Source organism: Urocampus carinirostris, chromosome 1 (genome assembly GCF_059441175.1).
Source record: "Urocampus carinirostris isolate Australia breed hairy pipefish chromosome 1, RoL_Ucar_1.0, whole genome shotgun sequence".
NCBI lineage: Eukaryota > Metazoa > Chordata > Actinopteri > Syngnathiformes > Syngnathidae > Urocampus > Urocampus carinirostris.
In genome coordinates, this window is record NC_142349.1 from 74876936 (window position 1) to 74897192 (window position 20257).

The following is a 20257-nucleotide window of genomic DNA, read 5'->3' on the forward strand; positions in this document are numbered from 1 at the left end:
ACTGAGATCCCAACCATTTCGCAACAACCAGGTAAGAGCCGGAGGAAAATCTTTGATTCAACTCTGAAAGACTATGCCGTTATCAAAGAGTCTGGTAAACAACTGGCAATGTGGCTCACCAAGGTGGACAAGTCCGGCCTGCCTGGTAGATTTAAAGCCTGCATCTACCAGCAATCTATTCTTACCAGAAGTGTTGTGGCCTCCCCTTGTCCATGCAGTCCCGCTATCAACTGTGGAGTTCCTCGAAAAGAAGATCAGTGGCCTTCTCCGGTAGTGGCTGGGACTTCCCCACAGCCTCACTAGCGCTACGGGACAAACAACAATGCCCAGCTACGCTTCAGTGGGCTCACTGAGGAGTTCAAGGTGGCATGTACTAGAGTTGCTCTTCAGTATAGGGATTCCAAGAACAACAAGGTGTGATTAGCTGGGGTTGAAGTGAGAACCGGGAGGAAGTGGAGAGCTCAGAAGGAAGTGGAAGGCTCAGAAGGAAGTGGCGGTGGGAGAGTCACGACTGAGGCAGAAGACACTGGTTTGAGTACTGGCATTAGGGAGAGCAGGTCTGGGCTTCTTTCCAAAGACCAAAGTGAGTCAAGCCCAAGGCAAGGAGAGACACTATCTTCTCTAGCAAGAGGTCCGTACAGGTGTGGAGGAAGAGCAGGTGAGCAGGGAAGTCTGACTACGGAGGCAGGGAGCATGTACAAGGTGGGAGAACACATTACAGCGCAAAGTGACCTGGTCAAGCATCATGCAAGCAGACTTCCACCGTGTCCGGTTCCTTGTGCAGGCAGTTTACGAAGTCCAACCAAGCCCATCAAACCTTTATGAGTGGGGGAAAAGCGAGACACCTTCCTGTCCCCTTTGCTTCAGAAGAGGTCCCTTGGAACACCTCCTCAGCAGTGGCCCAAAGGCCCTGGCTGATGGTCGGTATCGCTGGCGCCATGGCCAGGTTCTGAAAGAAGTTGTTGAGAGCATCGCCCTAGCAATCAACATGGGCAAATACGATCAAGCCCTGAGCAAGGCAGTCAATTTCATCAAGGCAGGAGAGAAACCCAGGGCTTGTGCACAGACAACATCAGGACTCCTCCACGTTGCCTCTGGTTGGCAGTTGCACGTCAACCTTGGGAAACAACTAAGGTTCTGTTGTGGTAAATACACTTGCATTTGTAGAATAGATTTGCGTACATTTAGAAATTTAGAAAGACTTGCTTACAGTTGTGAGAAAAGGTCGTGTTGACATCAGTTCGGGAAATTCTTGGCAGACAATTAAGTTTCCTTGAAGATAGAGTGCAAGGAACGGGAGTCTCTGTATAAACTGACCTCAGGTTGTTTGGAGGAGCCATCTCCTTGTCTCCTTATAGGGGGACGAACGGGAAAAACAAAATTCCTAACTTGATACGTGATACCGGACCGCCTTTTGGGTTGTACTCAATTGAAGCTACAAAAAGCGTTGTTATGCCTGGAGCTCTCTGAGACCTTCATTGACGCATCAATAAAGTTGTATCTCCCTCCTACGAAGCTGGCTTCTGTCCATTTTCCTTATCCACATATGAGAAGACTTTTCTCTCGATTATCGAACCTGCAATTTCCCCAACAGTTCCCCCAGCAGATATCAGCAACATCGCTCCGACCAGACATGATGATCACCTCTGCGACTTCAAAACACCTGATCATGGAACTCACAGTCCCGTTGGAAGAGCCAATGAAGGGAAACGCGCAAAGTACCAGGAGCTGGTGGAGGAGTGCAGGGGCAGGAGCCATAACATTTTCTTTGAGCCAATAGAGGTCGGCTGCAGAGGTTTTGCCGGACAATCCTGGAGCAAGGTCTAGGTGGGTTGGGTGTGACAGGGGCATCCAAGAAGAAAGCCATTATATTCGCTAGCGAAGCTGCAGAAAAAGCCACTCGGTGGCTATGGCTCAAAAGGGCAGATCTGTGGGCTGCTACTGGGACGCAAGTTGAGGCCTGACCAACCTAGGCTGGGTCACCTGAGCGAGTGTCTGATTTTACGAGACCCGAAACACTCAATGAACCCAGGATACATCACTGATGATGTGTCCTAGTTGCATCTAGGAGATCTTTCTTTCAAGTCAAGTTTGTTTAATTACCATTCAAATGTGTTTTTAGTGATCGAGAAATGTGTTTTGAAGCTATCTAGGGTTAAAATGGAGGCTCGGATAGATATATACATTCATTTACACAAGCAAATGAAATCAAGAACATACAAATCTGAACATTCAGTGGTTGGTTATTTTACACTTTAATGCAAGAAAAGAAATGAAAGCATATCAAGCAGAGTGACCAATGCTAGTTTCACCAGTACACGTGTGGTCCTGAGCTCTGGCCTGACTTGAAACCCTCATCTAGCAAGCTGAGCCGGAAAAAGGCGTCTCGGCAGTGTGGATTCTTGAGTGTCTTTTTAAGTGTGCCTTCTGTCTGAATGCTTCGCCGCAAATTGAGCAGGAAAAAGGCTTCTCGCCAGTGTGTGTTCTTGTGTGGTTTTCTAGGACATGCTTCCGTCTGAATCTTTGACCACACACTGAGCAGGAAAAAGGCTTCTCACCAGTGTGGGTTCCTGTGTGGATATTTAAGTTTCCTTTGTGCCTGAATCTTTGGCCACAAATTGAGCAGGGAAATGGCTTCTCTGCACTGTGGACTCCTCTGTGGATTTTTAAGGTCCCTTTGTGCCTGAAGTTCTGACCACAAATTGAGCAGGAAAAAGGCTTCTCACCAGTGTGGGTTCTCGTGTGGATTTTTAAACTTTCATCCCGAGTGAATTTTTGACCACAAACTGAGCAGGCAAGAGGCTTCTCCCCGGTGTGTAGTTTTGTGTGTCTTTTTAAGTTTTCTTTCTGGCTGAATGTTTCATCACAAAACGAGCAGGAGAAGGGCTTCTCACCAGTGTGGGTTCTTGTGTGTTTTTTGAAATTTCCTTTCAGGCTGAAGCTTTTACCGCAAACTGAGCAGGAAAAGGGCTTCTCAACAGTGTGAACTACCATATGCAACTTCAAATGATACTTAGATTGAAATGTTTCCCCACACCGAGAACACTTGTTATCACCTTCCGACTGTTCGTCGCCGTCATTGTGTGCAGAGTCGGACGTGTCTTCATCATCAATTTTCACGTGATGACGGGAGACTCTGCTTGGAGGCTCCTGCCAGTTTTCTTCATGTTTTACTTGACTCCCAGGAGTTAAACAGGTCTCAGTCACCGGCATATCTGTGAAAAGTAGTTCCTCTTTAACACAAACAAGCTCCACATCCTCCTCCTCCTTTTTAATTTCAGGAAACTCTGGTTCCTGCCGGACAGGAGGCAGGAATTCTTCACCGACATCTGTGGGACACAAGACATACATTGATTTTGCATCATCCAAACTGTACGACAAAATACCAAAATAACTAAATGACAAAATATTATGTGATCTACATTGCATTCCTAAAGTTTGGAGCACATTTAAAGTCCTCATATCTCCTTAACTATGAATGGTAATAAAGTAAAAGTTGTGCTATTTAACAGCTAATTACATTTAAAAGTACTTTGTAAAGTAATTGATTTTTCTTTTATTTTTTTTCCAGATCGGTTGATTGTGTGTGGGTGGGTGGGCTGGGGATGTGGCCAGGTAGGTAGGTAGGTAGGTGGGTAGGTAGGTAGGTAGGTGGGTAGGTGGGTAGGTAGGTAGGTAGGTGGCTAGGTGGGTAGGTAGTTAGGTAGGTAGATGGATAGATACTTTATTCATCCCCGTATGGAAATTCACACTACCAGCAGTATCCTTGTGTTGAAAACAATAATAAAGTAAAAGGAATATAATACATAAATACCCAATGTAACATGTTGATATATAGTATTTAAATAGTGCTACATAAAATACACACTGTAATAAAAAATAGAAACAAAAATCTATTGCATATACTGGTCAGAGTGGCAACACAAATTTCGGAGTAATCCGTCTTGAAGGGGGAAAGAATGTGTTTGCATGTTTGAAGAGGATGCTGTAGAACAAGACTCTGATTGGTGGGGGTTGCCCAGCACAGATACTGAATAATCGTGTTCATCAGGAGGCAGACACGATAGATGTTGACCTTGAGAATGTCATGTTCAAAATCTACCAGCACTTCCATATTTGCACAGCGTGCACTAAGAACCTGAAGGAGTACTGTGACTTTGTTGAAATACAGAAGGATGCTTTCTCCCAGCAAGACAAGGTGGCTGTCATTGTGCCTAGACAATAAGAGGGTGATACAGATGTTTCCAGCTTAAAAGGCATTCTTTATGTCTCAGCAGAAACCACCCACGGTGATCAAGAAGTTTTTTGAAAATGACTTCAGTGAGATATACCTCTGGCACATGGACTCACTCATGTCTGTGTTCTACACTGAAGTTATATCCTATTTTATACGCTGTTTTATTCCACTCATACTCAAAAATACTTGCCCTAAGTTTGACCTCAGCCTTGAGTGAAACCGTCTGTCTTTTGGAATGTATCTTTTATTTCAGTCTTTGCAGATAACAATGACTTATCACCTCGCCTGGGGGGTACGGCAATGACCTATCACCCTTCGCCTATTCTTCAATCATGGTTGGGAAATTCGCATCGCCGACCGCCGACCATATTTGGTATTGGAGTCATCCGAAAGTCATTGAAAGTAATCCAGTTAAAGTAACTCTACCCAACCCTGGATATTATACAAAATAAGTTTTATTTCAAACGTTTTTTACAGAAAGAATTCAAAACACAGCTATTATTTTGTTCAAGGTTGTTAATACTGAGAATGTAATATTTTTTATCCGTATTTCATTCCAATATATATCTACATTTACAAGGATATTACATCAAAGTCTAGAAAGTATGAAATAAATGCATACCTGTCGCGCTCCAGAGCTCCATGCCCTTACAAACTGTCGTATTCTCCCTTACAAAATATAAAATAATCTTACACCATATTTTTTTTCCAAATGTGTTTACTTATGTAGTTTAACATGTTATATTGTACATGTGTTTTGTGATATCATATATATTGTTCATTAACATTTTGTTGCGAGATACTGAGTTGCTCGACATGAATGAGGTTTATTATCAAAAAAATTCAAAAATGAATTCGCTCGGACGTTCACTGTAGAAGGAAAAGTACATCTAAATATTATTAAGTGGAATAATACATTTTCTTATTCAAATGATTAATTCATTTTCTGCATTCAATTATTGTTGATAATATGCTGATTAAAGGGATAACCACAAACCTGTCTTTTTTTCATTTTCTTCTTTTATACTTCCTTTTTTTCTTAACTTCTTTATACAACATAAAAATTCGTAATATAATGCATCCAAGCAAGTGAGCCGTTTGAGAGCCGGCTGTCTTTAATGAGTTGAGCCGAAAAAAGCCGGTTCTCTAAAAAGAGACGGACTTCCTTTCACTACCTAACTACCACATGAAATCTGAGGCGGCAGACACATGCGCACAGTAGCATCAAACTTCTCGCTTCGTTTGCAACAAAAAAAAACGATACAGAGAAAGGGGCTACCGCGGCGAACTGGTTTGACTTGATCGATTTGCCGTTTGGTGATAGTCGGTGTATACCGGATGGAGCCCATGATTGACAAATTTGTGTTTTTCCGTACAGATTTTCTCGTACGTCGTACACGTCTTAAAATGCATAATAAACGTACTTTGTACAGCAAAAACATACAGGTTGACAGCAGTGTTCTGTTTTGCCCGCGTCCCTGCGTCCTAGGCGCATCATTTTTGCTGGGGACGCATTGTGTCAAATCATCGTGCGTCCTCGGGACGCAACTTTTTTGACACAAAATTGTCATTATTACCGATTACTTTTTTTTTTCCACAAAGATTTACCGCACTCCAAACTTATCGTCAGGCAGAGCCGCCATTGTTGTTTTGGTTTCGCGGTCCAAATTTTCGTCTGCACGCCGATCTCGGCCAACGAGATCTCGTTGCTTCGAGATGACGTCATTGTTGTGGTGCTTGTCGTCGATTTAAAGTGAAAATCAACACAAAATTGGTCATTTCTTCAGTGTCAGTAATACATCGAAACATAATGCAGAAACTGATGACAACGGCAATAATTACGCCACGAAAAAACGGCGGAGAAATTGTTGGAATTATATACATATATTTATCCTACAGTTGACATTAATATGTTATAAGTCTTCTCAGCCCGTTTTGTATAGTTTTCAGCCGTAAGCTGTTCTTCAAGGCCATGAGTTGTTTTTTGTTCAGTCTGTTTACCCTTCCAGTGGGTGCACCCTGACCTGTGCATGCCAAAACTCAAGTTGTTTTTCACCAAGAACCTTAATATTAGAAGGGAGGGTTCGGAGACTTCTTCAGAGTGAGGAGGAGATTTGTAACAGCCGGTCTCCGCCGCTCTCATTATAATGATTAATGAAATAACCAATTCTCAATGACCGATTCTCTATGTCTTCTTTTATTTCAGAGCGTTTTATTAAAAATGTTGGGGACTTAAACCTAATAGAAATTCTTCGGAAGATCGCGAAGGCAAGGAAAACACGTGTGTTGAAGCGGACGATTCGACGAAAGAAAACAAACAAAAGAATACTCCTAGCAAGAAAATGATTTTTCCGCCAAAATGGACTCAATTATATTCCTGGTGACGTTATGAGGAGGATGATAATGGATTGGACTTTGAGAAGGTATTACAACTGTGGCGGGACAGCAAACCAGGAAGAATATATGAACTGAAAAATCTGAAGTGATAACTGCTTTGTATTACCAATTAACTATGATGATTAAAACGGAATGAAAAAATAGATTAATATAATTATTTCAGCAGTATAATTTTGTATAATGTACAATATTGTTGTGAACTGAAAAATCTTGAAGTGATAACTGATTTGTATTACCAATAAACTGTGTTGATTAGAAGTGAATGAATATATAGATTTATATTATATATTTGTGGTCGATTTAAATTTTCAACCCCGATAACACTCAATTTTGGGGATCCATAGATCTCTGTTGGGACCCATAGATTTTTGAGAAAACGAGTCCCCGGGACCCATCACTATTCACAGCTCAAATGAACACTGGTTGACAGGTATGAATGACCAACCTGCTCTGTTAACACCACTCGAAGCTGCTTGCAAACATCCATTTTGTAGCGGTAAATCGATCTCCTCTTTGGGACTCGGAAGCTCCTTTTTCAACATGACTTTCCCTCTCTCGCGGGTTTGATTTTCTCCCAAGTCCAAAGGCGTCTTTCCAAGCGAATGGATATGGAACAAAAACGGTGACAAGATTCTATTGCGAGTGTTGCTGTGTGTTCATCACTTCCGCTTTCGTCATCAGATCGAAGAATTATTAGTCCCACACCAGGAGAACAGTGATGGGAATTCCGGCTCTTTTGAGAGAATCGTTTCTTTCTGCTCGGCTCACTTAAAGGAGTCGTCTTGCTCAGCTCCCAAACGGTTCTTTAGATATACAGTGGGACCTCCCTACTTCGCGCTTTGAAGTTCGCGGATTCAGAGCTTCGCGGGCCTAAAATATAATAATAGTAAAAAAATATATATATATTTTTTTAAAAATATATATATATTTTTTTTTATAAATTCATCTGGAGGGACAAGAGCATGACCAACTTAGGTACCGAGGTGCCTAACTTGTTCGGGTATTTGGGCAATTGGGTTGGGCATGGTCCAAAATTTTTTGTGTGTGTGCTTTTTTTTTGCCTTTTATTTTCTTTTTATTTTATATGTTTGTCTTGCTGTCGGTCACCCCTCTTGAGGGATATGACCAAGGTAGGTATATAAATAGATAGAAGGATAAACATTTTTTTTTTAAATTTATGATTGGCCGGTCCAAATTGTCCCTAAGTGTGAATGAGCGAGTGGTTTGTCTGTCCCTGTGTGCCCTGTAATTGGCTGGCAACCAGTTCAGGGTGTCCCCTGCCCGCTGCCTGATGATTGCTGGGATGGGCTCCAGCACCCCCGCGACCCTACTGAGGATAAGCGGTGAAGCTAATGAGATGAGATTTTTTTTAAGCATTTTTGAAGGGGCATCGCCACTTTGTGGTTCCACGTTTGCGGGTTCAGAGCTTCGCAGGTCTAAAAAATAATGATAATGGAATAAAATATTAAATAAATGATTTTTTTTTTCGAAGTGCGTCGCTACTTCACGGATTTTCACTTATCGCAGGTGGTTTTGGTCCCCATTAACCGCGATAACCGAGGTCCCACTGTATTTTTTTAATTGATTATATTACCAATATCAATAAAATATTCTGGACTACAGTAATTCATTTTGATTTATTCCAAGTCCGAAGGTGCATATTAAAAGTTCCACGTTGTCGGACCGAAGAAGACTGACAAAAAGGAACGAGTAAAGTGTCGTTCGCGAACGAAACGGTTTTAGAAACCGACTCTGATTGGTCAATGTATTTTTTTTATCCATGAATTCTGTGTTGTTGACTTGTTGATATAGAAAAGGTTTAAATTATTTTCTCATTTAGGCTTTTGGGGGGAAATATCTGAGAATATTTTAACTTTCTTTCCTTTTCTTATTTTTCCTTTCATTGATTTTATTTTAACCTATTCTTCCCCAAGCGTTTTCTTCTTTGATCGCTATTTATAATTTATCTATTTTCTTCATTTTCGTTTTATTTGCTTTATTCCCCCTCCTCTTTTAAAGTAATTTCGTACATCATGTGACATGATAATTGGTGTTTTGCAGTTTGAAGTAACCTCCTCCTGTGGAGCTGGCCAAACGCTCGACATGGAAATTGCAGTATCACATTTACCCACCAGACGACGCACTCCCTGAAAATTAAGGTTTAGCTTAAGATCGCTAACAAATCAGCTAAGCTAGGCATTTGCTTACAAGTGTTTTGAATTGTCCTGTCATTAACATTTTTGTGACAGGAAATTATATGTGATGCTAGATAATAACGTTCACATTAAATATCATACAGCTTAAATTACGAGTAAAAAAGTGTATTCATGGTGGGTCAATTCAATCATATTTAGATTTAAAATAAATCCTGATAAAGGTCATCTTAATTTTGTCAATTCAACAAATAATAACATGTATTCATTCATCCTGTAAGGATTTAACATTTATTATACTGAAATCTGACTCCAAAGACACTTCCCGTGTCTTGTGTAATCCCTTAAAGTTGGAGCATGTCCAGAAGCCGGAAAAATTATTGAGCCGAGTATAGTCCTCATATTAATATATTTAGCTGAATCAAACAGTTAAACAAATCAGGTCTCTGCCGTTGCCAATTTCACAATCGTGTGTAGGAGACGACGGGGGCTTCCGGGGTTGCCCACTTTAATGACACATGGGGATGAAATGTTCACGCCCCATGACCAAGCCGCTGGCTGATTGGTCCGCGGTCATCGATGCAAATTTCCCAATAGTCCTTTGAAGCTGGGGAGAAGGGTGATCGGTCATCAACCTCTGGACAGAATGGGGCACGACACATATATTCTAAACCCCAGGCATTTTCATAAGTCATTGTTATATGCACAGACTGAAACCAAAGAAAACAGTCCAAAGCACAGGCGTTTTTACGACATCCTTCCAAAAAGTTGCACTCAAGGCTGAGGTCAAACTTAGGACATGTATTTTGAATATAAGTGGAATAAAACAGCGTATAATAGAGTATATAACTTCAATCCACAATTAGAAATGTCTTTATTGGCATTTATAAAAACACAGAGAACATTGTTTACAAAGAAATTTGACGTGGCAAGAGAAAAATGAATGAATGAATATAAAACTTTTATTTCAAACATTAAAATAAAAACAGGACAAAAACAATGAGTCAACAACAAAATAGTGTCACATAACATGTTCGGAAGCAGATGCTTATTTTTCCTACCCCTTTATCTTCCTTATCAAATACATTTTACAAATCCTCCTTTTCTCTTATGTCTAATATAATAAAATCTCATGGATATACTTATTACATAGGTCTTACATCAATAATTATAAAAATTACAATAATCACAGATTTTCTACACTAATCTTTGCATAACCATCCCTCAACGTCATAATGCAAAAATAAGATCAGTAAAATGTCAGGATAAAAAGGCAAACATAAAAACAACAGAAATTTAAGATAACTCTTTAGAAGAGAAATCCATAGTAGAAAATAATGAATGTATATCAGTTACGATAAAAGACTATTTCAATGTACAGCGCCTAAATGTGAGACAAAATCGTGAAGTGGAACCAAATTCGTTCCCCATTTTGTGTTATATTTACAACGAAAACACGTTAAAAGTAAGCGTTTCGAAAATATTGCCCCTCTGTTCTCTCAGTTTAGCCAACAAACACGAGAAGTTCCCTGATGACTTCTGAATGATCCAATGTCCACGTAAAAGACTATCAAAGTGAACCTTAGTGTCATTAAGCATGTCAGTTTTAATGCATTAGCTCTGTGGTGGGCTCATAGGTTGGTGAAAGGAGACACTGGAGAACAGACAACGTTATGAAGACCAAAGTGCACACCGGGTAGGTCCAGGATAGTGTTGTGGAAAAGCAGGAATGGAATACGGAAAGATTTTGCAACATTAACACATCTCCCAGAGCACTCTGCGAGCAATAATTTAAAAATGGAGACAACTTAAACACGGGTTCAGGAACTTGCAGCTTGCGAGCCATATATGTCGGTTTTCATGAGAACCTATGGCTAGGATATAAAACGGACCTTTAGCTATTACTTAAAATATTGTCACTCATGAAGGCATTTGTCAGTCGTGAGAAACCGAGACAGTTTAAACTCTTAAATATTTTTGCATCGTTTCCGTTGTAAAATTTCACGCTACCTACACAGACACAAAACCCTTCACGCGTTGTTCGAGTTCTCGGTATTTTAAATTCTCCATAATCTCTCAAGTTAGGAGCCCTGTCTTGCATTTCAAACATTTGCTGTGAATTTAAGGCCTCTTTTTGTTGAAAAACTTGAATTAAAACTAGCCGTATGGTATTTGATGAGACCCTGAAACTTGAGCAATTTAGACTCGTTAATAACACGCAGTGCTGGTTTTTCTACTGTAACTGTTGCACTGGATTTTCCCCAGAATGTCAGGTGATTTATCTCGCTACTGCATTTTGTATGTTTAAATGTCAGGTTTAACCCAACAGATGTACAAAACCTATATACAAAAAAGACACAGAGAATTGTGAGTACAACTTACTTGCAAGTGAGAAATATCCATATTCTACCCATTGGCAGTCTACTGGATACTCTGAAAATGTATATTTCGTCCTTGCCTTTTATTGTATTAGGAACGCCCTAATTTACATGTTTCTCTGCTAAAGGGAAGGGGAGTGACAGAAAACAGTTTCAGATCTGTTTTCACAAAAACATCTTATTGTATCAACACCTGTTTAAACTTACAACAACGTTTATTTATAGCAAACAAAAACTAGGTGGGCCTGCGGTCAGACAGGTTCCTTATCTGGCCGCAAATAAGGTGTTATCCTGTTTCCTCCTTCTTCAAACACAACCAAGAAAGGCACATTGTATGCAAAGAAGCTTGTGCAACAGTAGAATAAAATATTTACAGTTTAAATCCAACATTTCCCTCCTGTTTATTCACTTTGCACTATTTCTCTTTGTCATCCATAACTTCTTCTCTCGATTTTCAGTTACAGAATCATGTTATAGTACTCATGTTACACTTAGAGGTTAAACTTTGTTGTCTGATTCACCGTAGTCAAAAACTTCTGAAAAAGATCTGGAAAATGTAAGGAAGTGGCATTTGCCAGCTCAAAAAGGTCCCGGCGACGACGATCTTGAGGTCTTTGCAAAAAAATGGCGTTGTGAAGGAAGTTCTCAAAGTGCTTGAGAAAGACGCGGTCATCCTTCTCCCGGTCCTTCTCCTCTGGGGTCTTTGGGCAAACGCAGCAAGGACCCTTCTTGGCCCCGGACAATTCCGACTTGGTGGGCTTGCTGATCTCCTCCATGTCGCTAAATCCCGTGGCAGCGATCCGGATCGGGATCTTCAGCTCTTTGGAGCAGTAATTGTGCAGGTATAGTTCTCGGTCTTCTGGCTGCCGCTGCCATCTGACGAGGTAGTAGGTTAGGTTGCCGTTGGGAAAAAGAGGCGGCGACCATTTGACCAGCAGCTTCGTGGATGAATTTGCGTAGGCACGGGGTTCTTTGGGCACGGTCGGCAATGACGGACGAGTTCAAATTCAAATAATGTCACTCTTTGCACCAGGAATGTGCTTGTCCTCCACCCGCAGGGTAATGGCCTTGACAAAAATGTCATACTGGGTCCAGGGTTTGAGGTGGTGAGTGACGACTTTGGGGTCCGTATTATTATCCTTCGGAAGATCCACGTCCACCATGTGCCAGCTGTTGGAACCGCAGCCGTCCTAGCCGTCGAATTCGGTGATGTTCTTGAGAAGGGGCCTCCTTGTAGTAGACCATAAAGCTGATAGGGCCTTTGTAATCCCGTGGATGGTAGCGCTCCCACATCAGGCGGATGGCATAGCTGGACGTGCTGTTGGACAAAATCCTGAGGACGTGGCTCACACAACTGGCTCTTTCGCCGTTATTGCGAAAGTCGCCTTCCTGGGGCTTTTCCGTGACGCTGGTTTTCTCCCACATGGTGTGGATCTCGGACATGCAGAGTTTGGGATTGAGGCAGAAGAAGAGACGTCCCGCACGGATGGTTAGGTTGTGCTGAGTCCAGTCCCAGAGGTTGTGAAGGTGCTGGATGTTGATGTCCAGATTGCCGGCGATGACGGTGCAGTCCTTGAGGGACTGAGCGGCGTTCACCGAGTCGATGACGGAGGTGGAGCAGATTTGTCGCATAGGCCGTTGCAGCATCCGATTACTCTTGTTGCGTGCAGACCCGGAGGGGCAGTCGGGCATGCACTCGCCCTCGTGGATGACGAAGTGAACATCGCTGGGCAGGTGAACTTGTGAGCAAAGGTCCATGGTGATGCAGCGCCAGCCCTCGAACTTGAAAGTGCCCGGCGGGCAGTCGGGCACGCAGCGGCCTTCGTGGTAATAATGCAGGCAGGCGGCGCATGCCGTGTCGCTGTTTGCGTGCGTGCAGCTGCCCAGACATTCGCGGTGGCAGCATTCGCCTTTTTCGGTGCAGGCGTGCTTGCAACGGCTGGGACACATTAATCGTTGTCCATTCGCAGCAGCTCCACCAGGATGGAAAGTCTTTTTTCCTTCCACACTGCAGCACGGTTGTATGCCGCAAACTTCCAGTGAGAAGTTTCGAAGTGACCCTGCAGCACCCTCCAGAGTTGCAGGGTTGGAGCTCTCAGCAAGGAGTGTCAAATATGGCTTCACCACTGCCGGGTGCAAAAGCATCTCAGCGCCCGTGGGGCTCTTGGAGAAACCTGCGGAACGCCATCCCAGTTGTCTTCCTGAGAGTTCTTTTACTTTTTCTTCTTCTCTCTTGCACATTAAGGTTTTCTTCAAATAACAATAAAAACGTTGCTATAATTGCTACTACCAATTCGCCTACCGCTACCATTCTACCTGTTAGCATTCTACCTGCAGATCTGCAATTCCTCCTAACACTTCCAGAGTTGTGGACAATCTTCACTGGTTTGAGACGACTGCAAACTATAAATGCAGCCCCCTTTGTAGCCAGACTTCCTCTGAAAGTTTTGTTGAGGAATAACAGCTCTCCAGTAGTTACCACAGTGCTATTACAATGACGCAACTAAGAACAATCAAAGCGTATGCTAAAATAGAAACATTGAAACAGTTATTTTACTCATGCTTAATTACTTTCTTACAGTGTGTCAAATGAGCTCATGTGTTTTTCTGCAATATTTACTGCTTTTTATCAGGACCCAATCACCTGGTTCAACTAATTGGCTTTCCTATGGAGAAATAAAAAGTGTATCATCGTTATCATTACGATCCGCCAGTTGCTTCTGGTGCTGCAACATTTTTCTCATGTAATCAACCAGAGTACTTTCATCATCAGTTTCCCACATATTTTTAAATAATGGTAATTCACCAAATATTACTTCATATGGTGTTCTCTATCTTTGGAAACTCTCTTTGGTCTTAGATTACCCTGAGCATTGTGCTTTGCACATATCAAACATGTACTACAATTTTTTATTTTATCATTATTTTTTTTATAGGAGTTAAAACCATAGGTTATCAATATCTGGTTTATCAATCCTACTATATCCCTCCTGTTGAGACATATCTTCCCTTGTCTCAATATTTCTGCCCATTTGTATAGATTTTTTTTAGTAGGATTGGTTTATCTTCTTGTCATTTACAGATTCAATCTTTTAGGTGTGCTCCTTTTCTTTTCCAGAGTTCTTGCTCTGGTTTAGGCGATTGTTGTTGCATTTCTTGTAGTATTTTGTTTTTTTTTTTTTAAGGCATTTTCTGTTAGACTTAGAACTGTTATTTCTCATTGTGCAGCTTGTTTTGCTATTTTATCTGCAAATGCACTGCCCTTTGAAACTGGGTTTGTTTCTGGTGTGTGGGCCACGCATTTACATATAGCTAACTGTTTTGGCAGCTGCACTGCTTGTAATAGTTCTGTTAGCAGTTTTGCATGTGTCACTGGTTTTCCTGTTGATGTTATCATACCTCTATTTTTCCAGTGTTGTGCAAACGTGTGAGTTGTTGCATAGGCATACTGGCTATCTGTGTATATTGTTGCTATCTTATCTTTCATAAGTTTGCAGGCTTCTGAAAGGATCACTAATTCTGCAGCTTGAGCTGAACAATGTTGAGTTAATGCTTCTGCCTTTAATACTTTATCATGTGTTACTACAGCATAGCCTGTCCTCCATTTTCCTGTTTCATCTTTCTTTTCTACGAAACAATACTTCGTCTGTTATTTTAGCCTCTTTTTCTTTTTGTTCACCTTTTGTTTTCTTTTTTATTTTAGTTAAATGACTATATAGACATTAATTTTTATCCATGCAGATATATTTTTAAATTCTCATAATCTGTCTCAAGATAATTAATCTGCTATTTTTAAATTCCTATGATCCTACCTCAATCAGTTTCTCGTTATCTTCTGAAAACACTCCTTCCATAGAAATTGTTTCTTTTTAACTATAAGTCAGCATTTGTTACGTATTTATTAATCATTTGTTAATTGTAACATGCTTATACTTAAAAATTAAGCGTGGCTTATTTCACCTTCTCTTGAAAGACTTTTTATCAGTTGTCCTCCTAGGGGATCTTGTCTTTGGCGCTAAACTTATCAAAATTCCAAACTATCACACTGCCTAAACATCAAAAATCTCAAAAATGCCAAATGGAACTCAACGTCAAATCTTTTTTAATTGTAATTTCCTCTCTCTTCAATCATAATCAACTATCTTTTCTCATTGATTCAATATAAAACAACATATACTTGTCACTAATAAATTGCCTTATCAACTCGCATTGTATTATATTATATTATTATCATAATCTTCGGTTTGCAATAGTCTTTTCTCTTTGCAGCCCCTTAATATCCTTAGAGATTAAGAGCTATACAAATAAACATGACCTTATCTGAATTAATACTTAATACTGTGTGTCTTTTTTTTTTTTTTTCCTTTTAAAAACAAAGCACATTTCATTTAGAGATTAAAACAGAAAATTTAATTTCCAATCTCAATATTTCTTTTTCTGTGTTAATACGTCGTTATTTTCAAACTCATTTCAAAATTTTGATTATTTGAAATGACTCAGATTTCCTGCTTTTAGTATGCAATATTATTTTTCTTTCCCTGGTTCTACTAATATGTCATCTACACAAGTTAATAGTTCGCTCTTATTTAGAGGCTCGAAACTTACTTGAGAGTAAATTCTTGGACTTTCACAATACCCTTGAGGTGTAGGTATATATTTTCCCTTTAAACGTAAATGCAAACCAAAATTGATTGTCTTTATGCATTGGTACTGAGAAGAATGCGTTGCTTATATATACCACTGTGAAATACTTTGCCTTTGGTTTCAGTGAGTTCAATAGCGTGTGTGGATCCACCAAACAGGGACCTTTGGATCACTTATTATTTACTGCTATCAAATCCTGAACAATTGTCCATCATGTTGATGGGGGTGCCTCATTTACAGAAAATATCGGTGTGTTTACGGGTGACTCAGCACATTCAATTAGTACTCCCACCTTCTTTAAATCTTCTATTACTGGTTCTATTCCTTCCATTGCATCTGGTTTTAAAGGATATTGTTTTATTCTGGGCCGATGTTCTGTTTTGGGTCTTATTATCATAGTTTGTGCTACTTTTACTAGTCTTGCATATGTGGGTCCCTGGGACCATAGTTTATTAGGAATTTTGTTTTAATAGCTCCTGCTGTTCCTTAGTAAAGTAAATGTGTCATTCCTTCTTTTTTTTCAGATGTACTCCTGAGTTTACTATTATAGTCCAGAATAATGACTTTCTGGATAGACCAGTATAATCGCTGAACCATGTGTTAAGGCCTGTTGCTACCCAATATCGTACATTTTCTCCTCTGTAATATTATTTGTGTATAAATATTGTGGTATTTCTTTCTTCTTCTTCTAAAGCAAAACAAAATATTTTGTACATACTTATTAGCATTTAATTAGATATTCATCCCCTTGAAATAATTTTCTTTTATATTTGTAGCTTTTCTATAAAAGTAATGTTATAAATGGTAAATGGTCTGCATTTATACAGCGCTTTTCAAGTCAACGAAGACCTCTAAAAGCACTCTATAATGTGCTTCACTCTCACCCATTTGCTTTTTTAGTCATCTAAACTTAACACAATTCAATGTTGAAAAAGTTATTTGTCCCAATCTATGGTATTACGGTTAGTCTCACTTAATTTTCAACCAATTATCTTTTTTGATATTTAATTAACTTTCCCATTTATGTTTCTCTTTCTTTTTTCTATGCTCATTTTCTTAATATTTATTTTCTTTTCCCTTTATACCTTCTTTTACTTACTCTTATCTTTCTGTATTTGTAACTTCCCTACCTGTTCTGCCAACAATCCATTCTCAACATAACATTCCTTCCTTACACACCCTCTCACAATAGCTTTTTAGCTCACCAGTTTAATGCGAAAATGACGTTTAATCATCTCACTTAATTTTAATTTATTCCTTCAAACCAATTAAATCTACCATTTTAGCTTCACTTATTTAATGTGAAAATCACATATATTGATGTGCAACAAGTTATATTACTCATTTGTATTCCACTCAATACATTTTTCCTCCATATTCATTGAACACTTTTTCAATACTTTTGTATAAAAATGCCTTTATCTCAAATTAATTTATTCCAATTCACTTAAATAGATCTTTTCTAGTCTTCCCAATCCTTATTTTACCAATTTTGTACTAAAAACAGGAATATTTTATCTTTTTCTGTATTATTCTGTCATTATCTTGAATTAACGCATCTAAAATAACTCAATTATTTTTTTTATTTTTTTTTTCCCTAAATTTCTCAGTTTTTAATTTATCAATTTTCAACTAAAAAATTCGGACCGCAAGAAAATCTCCAGAACCATCTGTGGCCCACGGTGCCTGTGTTAAACACCCTTATGGCGAACACCTATTCCTCAAAAAAAAAATTACTTTTTCCAACTCCTTTAATTTGTTCTATCAATTCTTCTTAAAAATTACTCTTTAAACAATCTCAGCTCTTTTGAAAACGTACTTTTTTTAGCGTTTAGCTTTCTTTTTGACAAGTAAGACAGACAAACATATAACATAAGACATACACAGGGCCCAAACAATCAAACTTCTAATAAATTTAACAAAATTTGGTGACTTAGGTTTCTTATTTTCTCTCTATACAGTATGCTTTCTAAGTTTAAAACCTGTTCTTCAAATTTCTCATGGCGAGTTTTGAAAAGATATTTTTCCTCTTCCTCATTTTCATCCCCTAGCTTGATCTCTATCTCAAATTTCACTTCAGGCTTTGGTCCCGGCTCCGGGCCCAGTCATGCACTCTAATGGTCTTGTGGGGAAGGGTTGCTTCTGCAATTTATAGCAATATGCCCTTCCTTCCCACAAGACCAACAGGTTCTAGGTTTATTGCTTGCACGTGATCCAAAACCTCTACCTCTAGATTGTTGAAAGAACACTGTGGTTCCTTCATCTTCTTGGTAGAAAATTGTTGATGGCTTTTTCTCCCCTTTCTTACTTTTGATCACTTTCTCAGCATGGAGGGCATGATTTATGTATTCTGCAAGTGTTCCTCCATTCATGCTTATATAGTGGCGATTTAACCATCCACTAATCTCTGGTAAGGAGCCTGAGTGCAATGCATTTTTTAATTGTTGTTTATAGGGGCCCTTGTCAGCTCCATCACTAGGTTCTAACCCACTATGTGCCCTAAACACCTTTTCCATTCTTACTCTGTATTCATCAAATGGCTCATCTGGTTTTTGTTTACATCTCCCTATTTCAGTGTAATTTGCTCTTTTCCTGTATTTAGTTCTGATTTTTTCTAGGAGAGGGGTCACCTGTTGTGTCAATTGTTTAGATTCGGGTGCAAGTATCACGGGAGGGTTAGCGTCATTAGTTGGAGAGTATGCTACTTTTACGTGGAACCAATCTGGCCCTAATTGTGTCATCCAAACTTGCTGTACTTCCATTCCGTTTAGATGATAAGATCGCCTTAGATTTTCTATCTGCGTTATGCATTCCCCTACATCCTCTCTCTCCTGTCTTGCTATTTTTATCCAGACTTGTGTCTGTTCATAACCTTCTTTTCTCATCTTATTATTATTCTGTTTGCATTTGTTTCTTATTTTTTGTTGCAGTTCTCTAATGCCTGCTGTGGACAACTTCCCATTAAAGTTATATTGTTTTATATTTTTCTGTTTTGCATTACTTTGCCCCTTTCCCATTTTTAGAACTAAATTTGGACTCAGTGGTTTTTAATACCTAGTGTATTCTAACACTGAGTTTCTCTTTCAACAGGATGGTGATAAATAACCTTTTGTGGTAAAATTCACTTCAACCTTTGCAGGTGGAATTTTCTTGCATACAGGCATCCACAAAGGCTCACCATTTATTCCCTGTTGCTTTGGTATAAAATACAATTACCTAGTGGTAATAGTATTTTCTTTCACACTCACTTTCACTCTTTTTGAAGAACAAAGAACTTCCCTTGAGTTCTTTTTAAACAGAGAGGAACCCTTGCCCTTTTACTTAGAGGAACCCTTGCCCTCTTTACTTAAAGAACTTCCCTTGAGTTCTTTTTTGAAACGGAGAGGAACCCCTTTCCCTCTTACTTAAGACTGTGTCTTAAGTCTTACTGGCCACGTTTCTCTTTTACCTAATAGTGCCTAGGATTGTTAGGATTTATTTTCTTAACTCTGTTTTGAATTCTTCACACTCATGCCCTTTTAATCACATGCATTCCTTTTTTAAAATAAAAGTTTTACTCACAATTCTCTTAGTCCTTGGACTTTCCGTCAACCTTCGGATCCCAACTTGTAAGGAAAAGGACCAGTCCCGAAAAGGGTCTTAATGCTGTGGCCACAGACTTGCCTGGATCTTTACTCACACGCTGGGATCGTCAGGTTTGTTGGAATCCGGCTCTCGAAGGACCAAATAAATGTCAGGTTTAACCCAACAGATGTACAAAACCTATATACAAAAAAGACACAGAGAATTGTGAGTACAACTTACTTGCAAGTGAGAAATATCCATATTCTACCCATTGGCAGTCTACTGGATACTCTGAAAATGTATATTTCGTCCTTGCCTTTTATTGTATTAGGAACGCCCTAATTTACATGTTTCTCTGCTAAAGGGAAGGGGAGTGACAGAAAACAGTTTCAGATCTGTTTTCACAAAAACATCTTATTGTATCAACACCTGTTTAAACTTACAACAACGTTTATTTATAGCAAACAAAAACTAGGTGGGCCTGCGGTCAGACAGGTTCCTTATCTGGCCGCAAATAAGGTGTTATCCTGTTTCCTCCTTCTTCAAACACAACCAAGAAAGGCACATTGTATGCAAAGAAGCTTGTGCAACAGTAGAATAAAATATTTACAGTTTAAATCCAACATTAATGACAGTTCAAATGTATTTTATGAGATGTTTCATGGCTAATTTAACTTGGATGCTTTCTGGAGACCAAAACTGATGAATTCGTTTTCATTGATTTCATATGTTCAAAATTCGCTTCTTCACAATCAATTCGGGCACAAACCTAGAACAAAGGGAGCTTGTATGAAGAGGTACCACCGTGCGTATGATTGTATATATATATATATATATATATATATATATATATATATATATATATTCTATACAGACACGTAAAC

General features: G+C 39.4%; 2 protein-coding genes across 3 annotated transcripts in view; both read right to left on the minus strand.

Moving 5' to 3' along the window:
- LOC148376894 (uncharacterized) overlaps window positions 1-20257 on the minus strand; it is a 104909-nt gene that overhangs the window by 66435 nt on the left and 18217 nt on the right. The window lies entirely within an intron of this gene.
- On the minus strand, window positions 2240-7176 carry LOC148376900 (uncharacterized). The gene is made up of 2 exons (XM_088353533.1): window positions 7080-7176; window positions 2240-3329 (listed from the first exon to the last, which is right to left on the minus strand). The coding sequence occupies exons 1-2, from the start codon at window positions 7174-7176 to the stop codon at window positions 2359-2361; spliced, it is 1068 nt and encodes a 355-aa protein (XP_088209659.1). The 3' UTR covers window positions 2240-2358.